This window comes from Panthera leo, chromosome A1, assembly GCF_018350215.1.
Source record: "Panthera leo isolate Ple1 chromosome A1, P.leo_Ple1_pat1.1, whole genome shotgun sequence".
Taxonomy (NCBI): Eukaryota; Metazoa; Chordata; class Mammalia; order Carnivora; family Felidae; genus Panthera; species Panthera leo.
The window spans coordinates 2,077,783-2,096,552 of NC_056679.1; the positions used below are offsets into that span (position 1 = coordinate 2,077,783).

General features: G+C 42.5%; 1 protein-coding gene across 2 annotated transcripts; it reads left to right on the plus strand.

The window, feature by feature from the left end:
• The first annotated feature begins 9,441 nt into the window (after positions 1-9,441).
• SAP18 (Sin3A associated protein 18) lies at positions 9,442-15,480 on the plus strand. 2 transcript variants are annotated; one of them, XM_042928025.1, is made up of 4 exons: positions 9,442-9,750; positions 9,926-10,035; positions 14,872-14,994; positions 15,254-15,480. In XM_042928025.1, the coding sequence occupies exons 1-4, from the start codon at positions 9,457-9,459 to the stop codon at positions 15,408-15,410; spliced, it is 684 nt and encodes a 227-aa protein (XP_042783959.1). In that variant the 5' UTR covers positions 9,442-9,456; the 3' UTR covers positions 15,411-15,480. The 2 variants fall into 2 exon arrangements, with proteins under 2 accessions (XP_042783959.1, XP_042784054.1); XM_042928120.1 differs by having other exon boundaries at positions 9,577-9,743.
• Positions 15,481-18,770: the final 3,290 nt, after the last annotated feature.

Here is an 18,770-nt window from a genome sequence, read left to right on the forward strand (position 1 = left end):
CAGTGCAGGACATGTACTAAGCTATTAAAACACATAAGGGGCAGAAAACTAGCCAAAATGATGAAAAGGAAGAATTCTTCTCAAAAGAAATTCCAGGAAGAAATGACAGCTAGAGAATTGCTCAAAACAGATATAAACAATATATCTGATCAAGAATTTAGAATAATAGTCATAAGATTAATAGCTGGGCTTGAAAAAAGCATAGAAGACAGCAGGGAATCTATTGCTCAGAGATCAAGGAACTATGAAATAGTCACAACGAATTAAGAAATGCCATAAATGAGGTGCAAAATAAACTAGATGCAGTGACAGCAAGGATGCAGGAGGCAGAGGGGAGATTCAGTGAAATAGAAGATAAAATTATGGAAAATGATGAAGCCAAGAAAAAGAGAGATAAGAAAATACTAGCCCCCAAGGGGAGGATTAGAGAACTAAGTGATTCAATGAAATGTAATAATATCTGTATCATAGGAGTTCCAGAAGAAGATGAAAGAGAGAAAGGGGTAGAAGGTTTACTTGAACAAATTATAGTTGAGAACTTCTCTAATCTGGGGAAGGAAGCAGACATCCAAATCCAGGAGGCCCAGAGAACTCCCTTCAGAATCAACAAGGTCTTCACCATGGCGAATCATAATGAAACTGGCAAAATACAAAGCTAAAGAGAGGATTCTGAAAGCAGCTAGGGACAAACAGGCCTTAACTTACAAGGGTAGACACATAAATGTAGTAGCAGACCTGTCTACTGAAACTTGGCAGGACAGAAGGGAGTGGCAGGAAATATTCAATGTGCTGAATAAGAAAAATATGTAGCCAAGAATCCTTTATCCAGCAAGGCTGTCATTCAGAATAGAAGGAGAGATAAAGGCTTTCCCAAACAAAAACTGAAGAAGTTCATGACCACTAAACCAGACTTGCAAGAGGTCCTAAGGAGGACTCTGTAAGTGGAATGCTGCAAAGACTACAAAGGACCAGAGACATCACCACAAGCATGAAGCCTACAGATAACACAATGACACTAAATCCGTATCTTTCAATAATAACTCTGAATGTAAATGGACTAAATGCCCCAATCAAAAGACAGGGATCAGAATAGATAAAAAACTAAGATCCATCTATTTGCTGCCTACAAGAGACTCATTTTAGACCTGAGGACACCTTCAGATTGAAAGTGAGGGGATGGAGAACTATCTATCATGCTACTGGAAGTCAAAAGAAAGCTGGAGTAGCCATACTTGTATCAGACAAACTAGACTTTCAATTAAACGTTGTAACAAGAGATGAAGAAGGGCATTGCATCATGATTACAGGGTCTATCCTTCAAGAAGAGCTAACAATTGTCAGGTGCCTGGGTGGCTCAGTTGGTTAAGCATCTGACTTAGGTTCAGGTCATAATCTCGCAGTTCATGGGTTGGAGCCCCACACTGGGCTCTGTGCTGACAGTTTAGAGCCTGGAGCCTACTTCAGATTCTGTGTCTCCCTCTCTGTCTGCCCCTCCTCTGCTCCTTCTCTCTCTTCCTCTCTCTCTCCTTCCCTCCCCCTCTCTCTCAAAAATGAATAAACATTTTTTAAAAATTAAAGATAAGCTTACAAAAAAGAGCTAACAATTGTAAATGTTTATGCCCTCAACTTGAAACACCAACTATATAAATCAATTAATCACCAACATAAGCAATCTTATTGATAAGAATATGGTAATTGCAGGTGACTTTAATACTCCACTTACAGAAATGGGCCAATCATCTGGGCAGATAAATCAATAACGAAACAATGGCCTTGAATGATATACTGAAACCAGATAGACTTGACAGATTTATTCAGAACTTTTCATCCAAAACAGCATTCTTCTCAAGTACACGTGGAACATTCTCCAAGATAGATCACATACTGGGTCACAAATCAGCCCTCAAGAAATATAAAAGACTTGAGATCATACCATGCATATTTTCAGATCACAACACTATGGAACTATAAAAGACCCTGAATAGCCAAAGTAATGTTGAAAAAGAAAACCAAAGTGGGAGGCATCATAATCCTGGACTTTAGCCTCTACTATAAAGCTAATCATCTACTAATCATCAAGACAGTATGGCACTGGCCTGAAAACGGACACATAGGCCAATGGAATAGAATAGAGAACCCAGAATTGGATCCACAAATATATACCCAACTAATCTTTGACAAAGTAGGAAAGAGTATCCAATGGAAAAAAGACAGTCTCTGTAGCAAATGGTGCTGGGAGAACTGGACAGCAACATGCAGAAGAATGAAACTGGACCACATTCGTACACCATACACAAAAATAAACTCAAAATACATGAAAGACCTAAATGTGAGACAGGAAACCATCAAAACCCTAGAGGAGAAAACAGGCAACAACCTCTTTGCCCTCAGCTGCAGCAACTTCTTACTCAACATGTCTCCAAAGGCAAGGGAAATAAAAGCAAAAATGACCTATTGGGACTTCATCAAGATAAAAAGCTTCTGAGTAGTGCTAAGAAGTATTCTTTCTGCTCCTACTTTCTGGAAGAGATTGTAGAGAATTCATATAATTTCTACCTTAAATGTTTGGTAGGATTCACCAGTGAACCCATGTGAGCCTGGTGCTTCTCTTTCAGGAGGTTGCTAGTTATTGACTCCACTCCTTTAACAGATTTAGGTCTATTAAGAAAAACTATTTCTTCTTGTGTGACTTTTGCTAGAAGTTTACTTTTTAAAATATTACTTTTCATTTCTAAAGTAAATATATGCTTATTATGAAAAATGAGTAAAATACAAGAGAGTAGAGTGTCTCAGCTGCAACTCTGACCAAGAAGTGAAGTCTGTTTCTCCACTTCCTTCATTTTTGTCATGGCCTTGTGACTTGCTTTGACCAAGAGAACGTGGCAAAAGTGAAGTTGTGTAGCTAATGAGCCAAGTCTTCAAGATGCTCTTACTCTATTGGAACCTTGAGACTATGATGTGAAGAAGCCTGAATTGTCCTGGTAAAGACACATGACCCAGCACTATTACCTACCTGGGAGGCAAAGTCCTCTTAGAGATCAGATAACTACAGTGGCATGAGGGAAGCCAGATGAGACCAGAAAAACTGCCCAGCTGAGCCTGGCCCAGGTAAAATGGCTGGTGTCTTAAGCTTTTGTGTTTTCAGGTGGTTGTTACATAGCACTAAGAAGATAATTGATACAGTGATCAATAAATATGAACTGATATAATTATTACCATATAAATCTAAAAGATGAGAATATGACCTTGAGATAGTTACCGAGGCACTTTAAAATGTCTTTTATCATTTTTTTTGGTTTATTTATTTTGACAGAGAGAGAGAGAGAGTGAGAGAGAGAGAGAGAGAGAGAGTGTGCACAAGTGGGGGAGGGGAAGAGAGAAGGAGAGACAGAATCCTAAGCAGGCTCTGCACCATCAGTGCAGAGTCCGATGAGGGACACAAACTCGTAAACCTCGAGATCATGACCTGAGCCTAGATGAGAAGAGTCAGTCGCTCAACCAACTGTGCCACCAAGGCACACCTGTCTTTAATCATTTAATAGATACTTTAGTGTTGGGTATATATAATGGACTGCCTTAAATTTTATGGATGGTATTACGGTATCAATACCACGAAGACATCTATCACATGCATTTCCAAATCTCAAAGAACTGACACGTTACTGGAGATCTTTCTTCATGTGCAACCTTAGAATCAGGGTCAGAAGAGCCACCCAAGTCTCCCAAAGTATCACTCCTTCTAGATTTGATATTTAAATACCTAAACCAAATACCTTCCATAGCTTTTTTTTTTTCCAATTGAATAATGTTCTCAGTATTTTGCAGCGATTTAAGATGAGCCCATATCAGGGGCACCTGGATGGCTCAGTCAGTTAAGCATCTGCCTCTGGATTTTGGCTCAGGGCATGATTTCATGGTTCGTGAGATTGAGTACTGCCTTGGGCTTTGCGCTGACAGTGCGAAGCCTGCTTGGGATTTTCTCTGTCTCTCTCTGTCCACCCCTCCCCCCTCACACTCTCTCTCAAAATAAATAAACTTAAAAAAACATTAGTGCATATCTATTTGAATGTACATGATAATGAATTGGCAAGGATTTATGATTAAGTACTCATGAGAGCAATGCTATTTTTTTCCATGAGATTTTCACGAAATCAGCTATCCTTTGGCAATAGAGGGAACTGACGGGGAATTAGCCTCTTACTTCGCCCCCTTGCCTCTTTGCAAAAGATGATGCAGTCTACATAATGATGAATATAACGGCTCACATTTGTTGAGCGTTTAGTTTATAGCAGCCACTGTGCCAACTATTTTAGATGCATTTATTCCTCATGAAGTATTATCCTAATTTATGGATCAGGAATCTTTGACTCAGAACAGTTAAGTGATTCAAGATTAACCAGCTAGCAAGTGACTAAGCTCAAATTTAAATAAAGATCTATCTAAATTCAAAGACTAAGATTTTTAAGCATTAATTAAGCTTTTTAAAACTATTTTTTAAGTTTTTAATTTATTTTGAGAGAGAGTGCGAGTGGGGGAGGGGCAGAGAGAGAGGGAGAGATAGAGAGAGCAAGAGAGAATCCCAAGCATACTCCGTGCTGTTAGCACAGAGCCCGATGCAGGACTCGATCCAACGAATCGTGAGATCGTGACCTGAGCCAAGATCAAGAGCCAGACGCATAACCAGCCGAGCCACCCGGGTGCCCCACCATTAAGTAAGCTTTTTAGTTGCTCCCTACAATTTGCTTCTGGTGAATATGTTGTTGACACTGCAGACTCTTGAGGATGAGGATGTCTGTTTAAAAACGATTATCAATCTAATCGTTCAAATGCTTAAAGTAGGGGGTAAAGTGAGAGATATTTCAACCCTCTGAAATGCCAATGCGCCCTCATTCCCTTGGCTTAAAATGTACTGTAAATGAGATGGTTCTCAGAACAACCTGAGAAGCTAGTTAAAAAGTGGATTCCAGAGGCGCCTGGCTGGCTCAGTCAGTGGAGTGTGCGACTCTTGATCTCAGGGTTGTGAGTTCAAGCCCCACGTTGGGTGTAGAGATTACTTGAAAATAAAAGCCTTTAATTAAAATAAACAAAAAAAGTGGATTCCCCAAGCCATCCCCCAGAGCACATTTTAGTGGGAACAGCCTTTACAAACACTGCCTCTCTGGTTGTAGTGTGAGCAATGGCTGAAGGGGAGACACGGAGACCAGCTAGGAGTGTCAGGACTGGCTCATGGCGGCATTGCTTTTAGGGCTGATGCCAAGCAGGCGTGAATGCTTATTTGTAAAAATACAATTTTTAGGGAAACATAAGACAATGTATCTTCTAAGTAGTAATTATACTGCTTCTAGGCTTAATTTTTCTAGGAATGGTTATGGAAATTCACATATTTTTGCTACTCTTGGTAACAAGCAGATGCTTTACTGAGAGTATTCACATACACTTCTGTCCAAAAAAAGAACCCATAAATATTGTGCTTATAAATGTCGTATACCTAGTCTCCCACAGAGGCACCTGAAGAAATTTTAAAAAGGTTTCATAACTCCCCAGAAATATCCAGATTTACAACCCACAGCTTTTGTAAAAAAAGAGTCAGAAAATTTTATGAAAAATACATTCCACTAAATCTTTTCCAGAAACAGTTTGTACACGTTCATGAATATCTGTTTCCTGCCATCAGAAAGCTGTCCTTCTGAATCTCAACAGCAGAAAAAGCCATGGAGTTATAGTGATTGACTGAGGCAGATTCTATAAAACTTCACCTTACATATTTCTGATTTTAATTAGGGTAATCTACTTGCGCCCTGATTGAAAATGCCAAAACATGTTTCAGAATAAGAGCGAAGAGGACAGGTGGAGACACATACCTCAAATGTTCATTCTTTAAAATTTTTTTGTTGTGGCAAAATATAACGCGGAATTTGTAATTTTAACCATTTTTAGGCGTACAATTCAGTGGCATTAAGTATATTCACAATGTTGTGCAATTATCACCATTATTCACTTCCAGAACTTTTCATTGTCCCCAGGAGAAACTCTGTATCGTTAGACAGTAATTTCCCATTCCCCTCTCTCCCCAGGCCCAGGTGACATTTATTTTACTTTCTGTCTCTCTGAATTTCCCTATAACGAGTGCTTCATATGTGTGGAATCATACAATATTTGCTCTGTTGTGTCTGGCTTATTTCACTTGGCATAATGTTTTCAAGCTTTATCCTTGTTGGCATGTATCAGTACCTCATTTTTTTTTAAGACTGAATAATATTCCGTTAATGGGTATCGATTCATCGGTTGAGAGACACTAGGTCGTTTTCACCTTTTGACTATTGTGACTAATGCTGTTATGAACACTGGTATTCAAATACTGATTGGAGTCTCTGCTTTCAATTCTTTGGGGCATACACCTACAAGTGTAATACTCATGCGTGTAAATTCTAAAGAGAACGGACGCATATACTTAAATATTATAATTTGTGTTCAGAGCTGGATCTAGAAGCTCAAGTAGGTGGACTGAAGCATGCTGAAAATCCACCTTAACTTCTAAACTATACCTGCGGTTCCACTGCTTCAAGGTACTGGGAAATTCTGTTTTGATGAGGGCCTGTCATTTGGAAAGGTCCAAATGAGAGCTTACGTCCAAGAAATTAAACCTCCCCAATAATGCCAATAATACGTTGTGAGGTTCTTCATTTCCCCATTTTCATTGTTGTTCCTTTAACTGACTGATTACAGTGCCCTCATGTGTCTATATTTTTATACTATGCAAGTTTTGAAATAAGTGATGGGGAGAAAGGAGCATATTTGTGATGAGCCCTGGGTGATGTATGGAAGTGTTGAATCACTACACTGTACACCTGAAACGAACATGACACTGTATGTTAACTGGAACTAAAATAAAAGCTTAAGTAAAAAAAATTAAATTAAGGAAATAGAATCATAAAACTGGGGAGAAAATTTAAAGATCTTTTTAAAAACTGAATATTCACTTCATGCAAGGACCCATCTCTAAGCAGTTAAAACACTTTAACAGAGATCTAAATTGCACACACAAGAGTATTGAAAACGTATGGCCACAATGTGACCAATGAACCCCCCCCAAACCCCTCTAGTGAGAAAATGCTAGCTAGTCCATTAGAAGCTCCCTAGATGCCCTTCATAAATTGCATTACCCTGGCTTACACTCAGAAGTAACACCGTCCTGAATTTAGTGTTAATCATTTCCTTGCTTTTCTTTATAGTTTTACCACTTTGTGTTTGTTTTCCTAAACAGCATTCGGGGGAAGGGGGAGAGAAGGTTCCTATTTTTTAACTTTCCACAAATTGAATCCTATTGTATGTATTGTTCTGTGACTTGCTTTTTTTAGTCTACTTTTTAAATAAGCACATTGATGCATTCATTCATTTTCAAATCTTTATGAAATTTCATTTTATGAATATATTCTGGGTAGACATTCAGATTTTTTCTAGTTATGAAGAATAAATGTTTCAATGTTGTTCAACATGTCGCCTGGTGCTCACGTGTGACTATTTCTCTGGGTATACAAATACAACTGGTGTACCTGGGTCTTAAGTTGTGCATATATCCAATCTTTCTAGGTAACACCACTCTTTCCACAGTGGATGAGAGTGGTCTATAAGAATTCCATTTTCTCCATATCCTTGCCAGAACTTGGTTGTCAGACTTTTATATTTTGGCCAATCTGAGTAAAATGTAGTTGTGGTTCAAATGTGCATTTCTATGATTATTCACGAGGTTGGGCAGCTTTTCAAATGTTTACATGTAATTTGTGTTTCTTCTCTCCTATGAAATGCCCATCATGACTCGTGCCCATTTTTCTAATGGACTGTTTGAAAAATTTTTTTTAATCAATTGATAGGCATTCTTTTGGGGTGGGCTTTTTTTTTTTTTAATAGCAAGATATAGTATTCATACAGAAGAGCATAAAACATAAACATACTGCTTAAAGAATAATTTAAAATCCAACAACTGTGTAACCACCATAAAGGTAAAAAAAAAAAAAAATAGAATGTTGCCAATACTTCAGAAGCACCTTCTTTGCACACACCCCCATCACCGTACTCTTCTCAGAGGTAATTCCCATTCTGACTTCTGTGATTAGTTCATTGCTTTTCTTTTTATAGTTTTATCACCTGGGGATGCATCCTGAACAGTATAGTTTAGTATTGTCTGCTTTTGAATGTTATGAAAATGGATTCACACGGTATATAGATTCTTCTAGCTTTGATGCCATACAGCCACTATGATGTTTGCGAAATTCCCGTTGTTTCACATAGTTGTATGTAGTTTCATGTAGCTGTAGTTCATTTTTGTTGCCATACGGTGTTCCATTGCTGTTCGGCACTTTTGTTGCTGTACCGTATACCGTGACTCACTCAACTCATGATTCATTGTACTCATGACGGAACTGGGGTTGTTTCTAGCTTTTTGTTCTTATGAACAAAACTGCCAAGAACATTATTGTAATGTCTCTGGATACACTTCAGCAAGATCTTCTCTAGGGCATATACCAAGGAGTGGAATTATAGATCTAAAGTATACATATATTCAACTTTACTAAATAACCCTAAGCCACTTTCCAAAGTAGGTATACCAGTTTACACATTCATCACCAGCATCGGAGAATTCCCATTAAGTCTGCCAGCAAATGTCAGAGTTTCTAATTTTTGCCAAGCTAGTGAGTGTAGTTTGTTTCCAACCAATCAATTCAAGCCAATTACTATGGTTTTAATGCATTCCCTGAATAATTATTCCCGAGCACCTTATATGTTTATTGGCCATTTGGAATTCTTCATTTTAAAAGCACGTGTTCAGTTATGTTACCCATTTTCTATTGGGATGTCTGTCCTATTCTTTATATATCTTGGACACTAGTTTTTGCCAATCACATGCATCACAGATATTTTTTTTCCCACTCTGTGGTTTATGTTTTTCTTTCTTTATGATGAATTTTGAAGGTCAGGTTTTGTTTTGTTTTTCCAATTTAGTCAGATTTATCAATCCTTTCTGATTTAGTATCACGTATCCCAATCCATAGGTCACGAAGATGGCTTATGACGTTATATCCCAAAAGCTCTAGTTTTGCTGTTCATGTTCAGGTCTTTGATCCATCCGAAATCGTGTTATTGTGGTGGGGGAATGGCTCACTTCACTTTTCCCCCATACAGACAACTATTCCGTGAGCATTTACTGTTCACCGGTGTGTTACACAACTTGTTATTCCTTTACTAAAGAGTTCGATACTTTGCTAATAAAGTCATGTTTTTGCTTACTTACCTCCTGTACCACTCGTAAGAGTTTTGCGTTTGTTAACTTATTCATTACATGGGAAAAGTGCCACCGCAGGCTTCTTTGGCCCGTGAATATTTCAGGTAATAAATTCCCAGGCTACCAACGGCCTGCGAACGACCGCCTCCCTCAGAAGCTCCGCCCCGCGGACGCCAATGCCCGCCTTTTTCCTGAGGACGCAACACGCAGGCGCGGCCGGACCCGAGCTCCCGCGCCGCACAATGAGTTGCGCCTGCGCCGGCAAACGCCCCGCCCCTCCTCCTCTGGTCCTCTATAAAGCCTCGAGCTTCTCCTCGCGAGAGACTTCGTTCTCATGCTCGCTGCAGGGGTCGGAGGTCAGAGCGAGCGTCTCGCGGGCCGTAGGAGGAAGATGGCGGTGGAGTCGCGCGTTACCCAGGAGGAAATTAAGAAGGAGCCGGAGAAACCGATCGATCGGGAGAAAGTATGGGGTCCGGAAAGAGGTGGAGGTGGGCCTGGCGGGGCGGAGAGCGCGGCCTGTGCCCGAAGGCGGCGGTATTCCAGCTCCCCGGGCGGTTCGGAGGCCGCGACGCCTCCGGAGGGGAAGGGAGCTCTGGGCTCGCAGCCGCTTTCTTTACCTTCTGCCCTTCCTCCTTTCGCCCCCAGACGTGCCCGCTGCTGCTGCGTGTTTTCACCACCAATAACGGCCGCCACCACCGAATGGACGAATTCTCCCGCGGAAACGTACCGTCCAGCGAACTGCAGATCTACACTTGGTGAGAGTGCTGGGGCCGCGGGGGGCGCGGCCCTGGGGGGCGGTCGGACATTAAGTAATTCCCTGTGCCAGGAAAGAAGGGTCCCCCGTGTTTCCGCTTTTTTCCCTCCACTCGGGGCCTTTGGGCCCAGCTCTCAGGAAGTTGGAGGTTTTACCCGGTAGGTAAAAGGGGCCTGTCTTGTAACACGTTTAAGGTTCAAACTTTTTTGAGTTGTGAAGAATTGACGGACCCAAGATTGCTATCGCTTGTTGTGGCTGCTGGGTACAGAAATAATACGTAAAGAAAACGCGGCGGCCTTCTTTACGGGGCTCATGGTCATGGGATAAAGGGAAGTAAAGGGAACTCATGGGATATTTATCCTCGAGAGCATTTATGTGTGATCTTAATCCTTAGGTGCCATGCGTTTAAAAAAAAGAAAAAGAAAAAACAGGTTGATTTTTGATCTGGTGCTTGATGGAAAAGACTGTGGTGCGTGTTCAGTAAAGACCTGCCCCTGAATATTTCTCTCACGGGTGGGTACCTTCCATACCCCCAAGTCTGTCCGGGGCCAGTACATACTGCAGACTTCTCTTTAGTGCTGCACGTATTTCCTTAGTTTCACATCATAATGGCTGCTTAGTAGCAGAAAAAGGTTAATAACTCTTAAAACGATGCCTTTATTGTGATAAAGATATATGTAGCGTTACATTTGCCACTGTAAGGACTCCGTTGCATCAGCTGTATTCACATTGTGCAACTCTTAACCTGTTAGCAAAGCTTTTTCATTTCCCCCAACAGAAGTTCTACACCTAATAAGCAGTAACTCCCCATTCCCTTCTTCGCCCTGGCGGTCTGTATGAATTTGCCTATTCTAGATATCTTAAACAAGTGGACTCATAACAGTGTTTGTTGTGTTTGCTTTATTTCACTTAGCGTGATATTTCGTTCTCTTTTTATGGCTGGATAATACTTCCTTGTAGGATATACCACATTTTGTCCACTTATCTGCTGGTAGGCGCTTGAGTTTCCATTTTTTGGCTTTTGTGAATAATGCTGCTATGGACCTGGATCTGTTTAATCCCTGCTTTCAATTCTTTTGGGTATATCCCTAGAAATGGGACTGCTGGAACGTACAGTTATATGTTTAGCTTTTTGAGGAAGCACCAACCTTTTTCACAGCAGCTGCACCATTTTATAGTCCTGGAAGGGTATGTAATTTTAAACTGTGAGCCCGGCACAGTACAACTTGATTCTTTAAACATTGGGACCTTCTTTGTCTTTTTGGAGGTACCCTGTAGTGTGCTTCCAGTTGAGCATCATTCCAGGATAAAAGTTCCAGGGAGATTGATTTAACTTACAGGGAAGAACCGTTACTAAAGGGTTGATGAAAATCTCTATTCAGAGATGAAAGTGTATGCTTCTTCCAACAAATAAGAGTTCCTGTTTGCCAGGTGCTATGCTTAGATTCTGAGGGGATGAAGTAAAGGAGGTATCGCGGTTTCCTACAGTAAGCTCAGTCTAGTGGAGAAAGCCCGTGAATAAATACTAATATACTTCAGGGTGAAGATGGCAGAGTGAGATTTCACCAAAGACCTTCTGCTCCTGATCCAGAAGAAAAGTTACAAAAAAATTCTGCCCTAGAGTGTCCTGTCCTTAAAGTACAACCAAATAAGGAAAGACCACCTAGGTCGTCTCTCAAAGTGATGGCCAAAGACAGATTCTGAAAGACTGAGTAGTTGGTGTCATAGTAGCACAGAGCCCTGCCCCCTCTGCCTAAGAGCAGTACTGAAGGAAGATGAGTGAATAAATCTTGGGACTTCTTGATTGGTGCAAGTAGACTGAGGGACTAAATAGGCAGCCCTAAGACAAGTCTAAGAAAGAAGAGTGCAGTCCAGAAGACCCTAGCAGAAGCAAACTGAATGTGCCGAAGCTCAGGGCACTGTATGGAGCGGGGGTAGTAATAATAAGCCAGATGCCACAGGAGTGGTAAAGCTCCTGTGCTTGTATGGTCATTAAACAGGTTATTGAAAGAGAAGTAGTTAGGTAAGCTGTATCAGGGTTCGGTCAGAAAAACCGAACCAGCAGGAGATCTGCATGAAGGGCTTTGGTTCGCGTAATTATGGAGACTGCCTAGGTACCTAGATCCCGATCTGGAGGGCGAGCTAGCAGGAAGGGCCAGGCTGGAACTTGAGCAGGAGCTAAAACTGCCCACAGCAGCCTGGATTTCTTATTCAGGGAAGCCTCCCCTCTGTTCTTAAGGCCTTTCAACTGATTGAATCGGGCCTACTCTGATTGATTGAATGAAGCTTACTCAGATTATCTGGGATAATCTCCTTAATTTAAAGCCAACTGGTTATAGACTCATCACATACACAGAATACCTTATAGCAACACCGACATTAGTGTTTGATTGAATAACTGGGGCTGTAGCTTTCCCACGTTGACGCATAAAACTGACTCTTACAGTCACACAGCAAAGTCTCTTCCCAAGAGAGCTCTTTCTTCATCCATGCACTCAAGCTTTGGACTGGTGGTCGGAAAGCAACGCTTGGCATTCCCAGCTATTAGTTTAGGGAGACGGTCGTCGGCAGGTTGGAAGCTTGTAGGAGATTTACTGTCAGAACTGATAACGGATGTAAACCAGATTCCCTCAGCTCGTTAGGACAAGATGACAGTATGGGAAGTATTTTTAGAAAGGAAGAAAGAACTCTTTGTGGTGCACAGCATTAGTATATAAGGTGTGCCAGGGAATAATTAACATCAGGTGAAAAAAAAAGGTCACCTCCAAGACTGATTAAAAAATCAGCTTGATCCCAGACCTCATGGGGACAAAGTTAAAACAGGCAGGGGAGTTGTTGCAGAATAGAGTAGAACTCTGACAGTTAAAAAAAGAAAAAAAGCTACAAAATTAGGAGGTGATAGGAGGGTAACAGTGTGACTCTTTATCTGAAATTTTGTAATTCCTTCTATTTTACTTGTTTTTTCTTCTGTTAAATTCAATGGTGAATTTCGTTAAAAATACGTATAATATTTGAAGAATGAATTACATTTTTGAATTACAACTTCATAATACATATGAAGTATAATGTGCTTGACAATCTTCAAGGTTTTTTTTTTCTGCCTCATTGTATATGTGTACAAGAAGATGCCTACAGTGGTGTTAACGTCACTGGTCATTTCTGGTGGGTGAGATTTGGGATATAATTTACTGCATTCGTGCATGCAGCTTTTCCTCCTCTGTAAAGTGTGTCAAGTGGAGAAAGGCAGTCATGCGCAGCTTCTCGCCCCATCCTTGCGTGGCTGCATAAGAGTGACCTGGGCCTGGAGCTTTTTTACTTGTTTGTTCGTTTGTTTTCCCCAAAGAGATAAGAACCCTCACAGCCTGTGCTGGACGTGTCTCTTTGGCAGTACCTCTCCCTGTTCTGGGTTTGATGTGCCGTTGTCTGGCACCTGACCGGCCCCACTGCAGTGTCCATTCCCCGGGGGTCCTTTACCTGCAGCACAGGAAGGGTGCGTGCAGACTGTCGGCGCATCAGCTCCAGGGCGAGACCTGCTGGCGCTGAGGGACCCGCGCTCTCAAGCCAGTCTTGTGCTGTCTTTTCTCTGTGCAAGTAAAGCATCGTTCCCTCCGTGGTCTGTGTGAGTCGGGTCCGTCTGGGCAACCCCAGTACCCACACAACATGCAGTAGGTTGACATCCTGGGCCTCCTGCTCCTGCTGGAAGGCACGGGTGTGCTCTGTGCCATCCTCCACGCGATTGGACTCCTCCCCTGGAGGTGGGAACAGCTGTCACTTGTGTGACAGAGGTTTTATACAGAAACGTTTAAAAACCGAGATGGAGAGGAGTTGAAGGCAACATATACGGAGTTCCGTAATGAGGTGGAAATAAGGCAGTGGTGGTGGGGAGTGGAGAAGACGATTCGATCTGTGTTTAGGAGGCAGAAACAACAGAGATGGGAAGAACTTAACAGTGCTTTTAGGTTTATGACCTGAGCGGCTGAGTGGGTCTTGGTAGTTTCGGTGGTTAGAGGGCAAGGGCATCGTTCTGGGGGTGATGCTTTTGAAGAGTGTCTGGTGTCCTTGTTTCATTTTATCGCACCTTATAGGCAAAGTTGTTTCAGTTCCGCATCATCCATTAAGTTCTGAGTTCACATCGTTTCAGGGCAAGAATATGTATTGTCAAAGGAGCCTCTGCTTAGTCTAAAGAAAATTTCATGTTTCATTGGCCTTCTGGCTCTGTCATCTATAGAACTCTTAAGATTCCATCTTAGAAAGAAAAAACGTTACATCTTCACAAAAATGCTTTCCTGTCATTGAGTCTAAGATGCACTTCAACTTTAGACATGATAAAATGTGGAAAAGTATATATGCTTTAGAAACAAGGAAATAGAGTTATTTTAAGTGTTTAGGTTAAATTGGATTATTCTTAAGGAGGTAAATCACTAGCCCAGAAAGATGTTACATAGCAATGAAAGATAGCAGGTGTAATCCCTTAAAGTCCCTTTTGGCACTAAAAGTCTGACTTTAGTTCATCAAAATTTCAATCATTGAGGCTGGTAAGGGGAGTTTATGGGGCAAATAGTATTAGCCGCTTTAAAATTAAGTGTAGGGGGCCCGGCTGACTCCGTCGGCAGAGCTTGTGACTCCTGATTTCAGGGTTCTGAGTTTGAGCCCTGCGTTGTGTGTTTTGAGAATGCTTAAAAATAAAATCCTAAAAAAAATAAGACCTTGACAGCCTCAATTCTAACAGGTCACAATCCAGACACACATAATTAACTCATTATATGTCAATATCCTTGCTATATTACTGTTATATTGTTGATTAATCAAATGTAATGTTTTTTTAAAAAAAATTCAGGATGGATGCAACTTTGAAAGAACTGACTAGTTTAGTAAAAGAAGTCTACCCAGAAGCTAGAAAGAAGGGCACACACTTCAATTTTGCAATTGTTTTTACAGATCCTAAAAGGCCTGGCTATCGGTAGGTAACTTTTAATTTTTTAATTCCTGTAATCTTTTTGGCTTTGATATGTTTTAATTGATAGGGATAACCCCTTTTAATGAGCCTCTTATTGGGCAGAAAATAAATTTATATTATCTTAACGTCTGGTTCAGCTTAATGTAGTCATTAATTTATAACTGTGCCGTAAGATAACGGAGCGAATCCAGTTCCGTGTTTACTTTGCATATTTAGCTTCGTTGGTCTGTGATCCATTAACAGTTGGTCTCCTTTTCTGCAGAGTAAAGGAGATTGGCAGCACCATGTCTGGGAGGAAGGGGACTGATGACTCCATGACCCTGCAGTCGCAGAAGTTCCAAATAGGAGACTATCTGGACATAGCAATCACCCCTCCAAATCGGGCACCGCCTCCTTCAGGGCGCATGAGACCATATTAAATTTTATTTACTATTCCTTGAATTATTTTTCGTTCAGTTATGTAAAATAAACTTTTTCCTCCCCTCGTCATTGCCATTAAGCCTTTAAACTCTAAACGAATTGTAATGCGTCTCCTTAGGAATTAGATCTGGCCGTGTTGGGTGTTAACAGAACGTCCACGTTTCTGGTCCTTCCATAAAATAATGAAGAAAAGTGCTCTTAGCATCCGATGTAAAACTGTATTGTCAAATACATGTGTGCAATCAACCGGAGTGTGAAAGTTCATGGCGATGGGAACAGGGTTTAATTAGCATTTGGGGTTTATGCCGAGTAGCGGAGGATGTTGTGTTGAAGCCCGAGTGGGGCAAGCGAGAGCCGTGGTATGGCACGAAATGGAGTGCGAGCTCGTGGCCCGGCCGCTCCGTGCAGGTAGAACTAGGGTGAGGTGGCTGGCGAGGCGTCTTGCGGTAGCACGAGCCGAAGCGAGTCGAAGAAGCCATGTGTGCCGGAAGAGATCGCGCCGTCTGAATCAAGGTACGGTGACATAAAAAGTTAGAGGAGGACGGGTGCCACGGGGCGTTTTCTGTTTTAAAAATGGGGAGAATAGGCATTTTGAAGACAGGAACCAGTAGCGAGGAAATCAGGGTGAGAACTTAGGTGAGGGTGGAAAGGTTTCCCTTGAAGCTCTGAAAATGGAGGGAGGGATGAAAGCAGAATCTTGAGACCTGGGAGCAGAGCCAGGGAGGAGGCCCAGTGGAACGAGTAGGAGATACTCTCGCATCCCGTTGACGGGGCCGGTGAGGGGCCGGGGGGGCCGGGCTTGCGTCTGAGTATCTGCTTGGAGGGTCCGCGAGCGTGATGCCAAAGACCGGCTGGGACGACGTGATCTGGTTGCACCGGGAGCTCCGCAGCCGCGGACCCGTTGCTTGAATCTGTGTGTGTTTGTAAAAGGGATGATGGCACACAGGATTAAGTGTCTGCGAAGGCCTGACCTGTAAGCGACCGTAAATCCTACCCGTTTTCCGTAAGGTCGAGTTTAGTCACAACTGGAACCGGTCTTCCGTGGCACTCTTGTTCCCGTCTTGAAGTGTGTGGACCATGTGGCCGCTGCGGAATAAGCCTAAATTACGTTGGTGTATTACGGGAGGAAATGGGAGGCGTGTATTCCAGAATGAAAGACGAGTGCTAGCAGTGGATTTCAGAGTCGGACTGCAGTCGTTTTGTGCCCACAGAAGCAGCCTTTTAAATGTGACAGGATGGGCCCCCCATTGCGAAGGCCATCACCGGGCGGCAGAGACCAGCTTGGAGCTTAGATCTAATCTCGGGCCTCTTCTCCTCTGAAGCTTACCCCGAACTCTTAGATTCTGTATTCATTCAGACTAGATGGACTTGAGTTCTGGAGGTCATAAAAGTAATTTCAACCTTTTTTTTTTTTTTTTTTTTTTGAGAAGAAGAGCCATGGTCCCTTCCTGTGTGTGGGAAGAAACTGATTTACTGTGCAGACGGCAAAAGCAGGAACTAAATTCAGGACCTTCGTAAGACAGTGTTTCCCATGATGTGAACCGCAGTGAGGGCTCTCCTGTAATTCCAGGTTATTGTCTTAGGAGTTTTAAAGTGGTTTATTTGCTTGGTTCCAACGTGGAATTTTCCCTTTAAAGATTGCGGTCTTCCACCGAAAGTACAGTTAAGGACTATCTAATGAACTTATTACTGACTATAATGCTAAGAGTCAGAAGACTTGTACTTAGTCCTTGTTTACGTTTGGCTTTGGTAAGTATGGCTTTGGGTAAGTAACTGAGCCGTTTCCTTAAATACAAAATAGAAATAAATGGTCACCGTGACAGCACCGTGCTCAGTGCGTAGCATCCTGACTGCCTCGCTTGCTCTTAGGGTATTTTGGAGTTGAAATTTTCCCTTTGGAGTATGTGTTGTAGTTCACGTGTTGCCTGTAATGACTTGCCAGTTTCCTCACGGTGTATGTGAACTTGGCATTTTGAGTTATTTACCAGATGTTCAATAGGGAGTCTCGCCATTACATTCTATTTAGGTTTTACAAAACCCGACCGGGACCGTCCTATCCATAGTGATCCCTGGCTCAGGTGACGTTTGAGACAGCGGTGTGCACGTGTGTGTGAGCACGCGCAGGCCTGTGAGGGGGAGAGAGAGCCATTAAACTGTTAGCCTAGGTTGGAAATTCTAAAATTTAAACGCTGTTATTCTTAAATAAAGAGCTGAACTTAGCCTGCCTCTTTCTATTCAATCAGACACGAGTTCCAGACTTGGTTTTGGGGAAACCGAGGAGGCAGCACCCAGAAACAGCTTCTCAGAATTACAATCAGTGCTGGGCTGTGCCCGGCACGAGGAACTTGACTGCGTTTCCTCACTGGACCTTGACGGCCAAGCTACGGAGACCGTGGTTCCATCTAGCGATCAGGTGGGGGCCTGCTTCAAGCGGGCACCGCCGTGGGGCACGCGCACCCAGGTTCCCAGCAAAAGCTGAAACGTACGTTCCCCCAAGTAGGGTCCTTTGGCGATTTCTTTCATTCTCGCCTCTGCAGCCTGGCTCCCACTCGCGTTGCAGGGCTGCTTCCTGCAGGGAATCTCCCCGCCACAGCTGGTTTCTCCCAGGGGCCAGTCGTCTGGAGTATGTAGACCAGTTTCAGTGTTTGTACAAACCAAGCCACCCGTCGTGAGTGAAACCAGAGCTCCCAGCCGAGCGTTTCAGAGCAGCCGGACGGGGTCCGTGTGTTCCGATTGGTGTTTTGCTGCTTGACTGTGGGTGGTTTTGCCGATAGCTGTAGTTTCTTGGAGCCCGCAGTGGAACCAAACCTGAAGGAAGTCTGTTTCTCAGGGATTTTCTTCCCCCCCGTAACCCCTGGGAGGGGAATAAGCTCAAGCCTCAAAAGCAATTTTAGTACTAAATGCTAAGAAAATCATTGTGTTAAACAGAAATCGTGGTCCTGGGAATGTTATGCAGAATTTATTATAGAAAGGTGTTATCGTTACAAAACCAACCTTGAGTTTGTGGGGAGGAGCCAATGAAATGCTGCTGGGTGTGCGTCATGGTGAATATTCAGTTAAAGTGCTATTTACTAAGGAAGAAGAAAAAAGGCATCTGTGGCCCCTTGTTTCGTGCCTTCGGTTGTCAGAATTTCCTGTCCAGGCTAGCAGCTCCTAAGAAAAGTTCAGATGGGAGTTGATGAAATTAAAGCAATTTCAGTTGTGAATGAGGTGAACCTCCCGAGGCATTTTTCACACCTGTAAACTGTAGAGTCCCTGTTGGGAATTGTTGGAATCTGTACTGTTCCTGGTTACTTCAGCTCCCCTCGTGCTTCTCAGTACTTTGCCGGGACAAAATACATGTGACGAGTGCCCGTCGG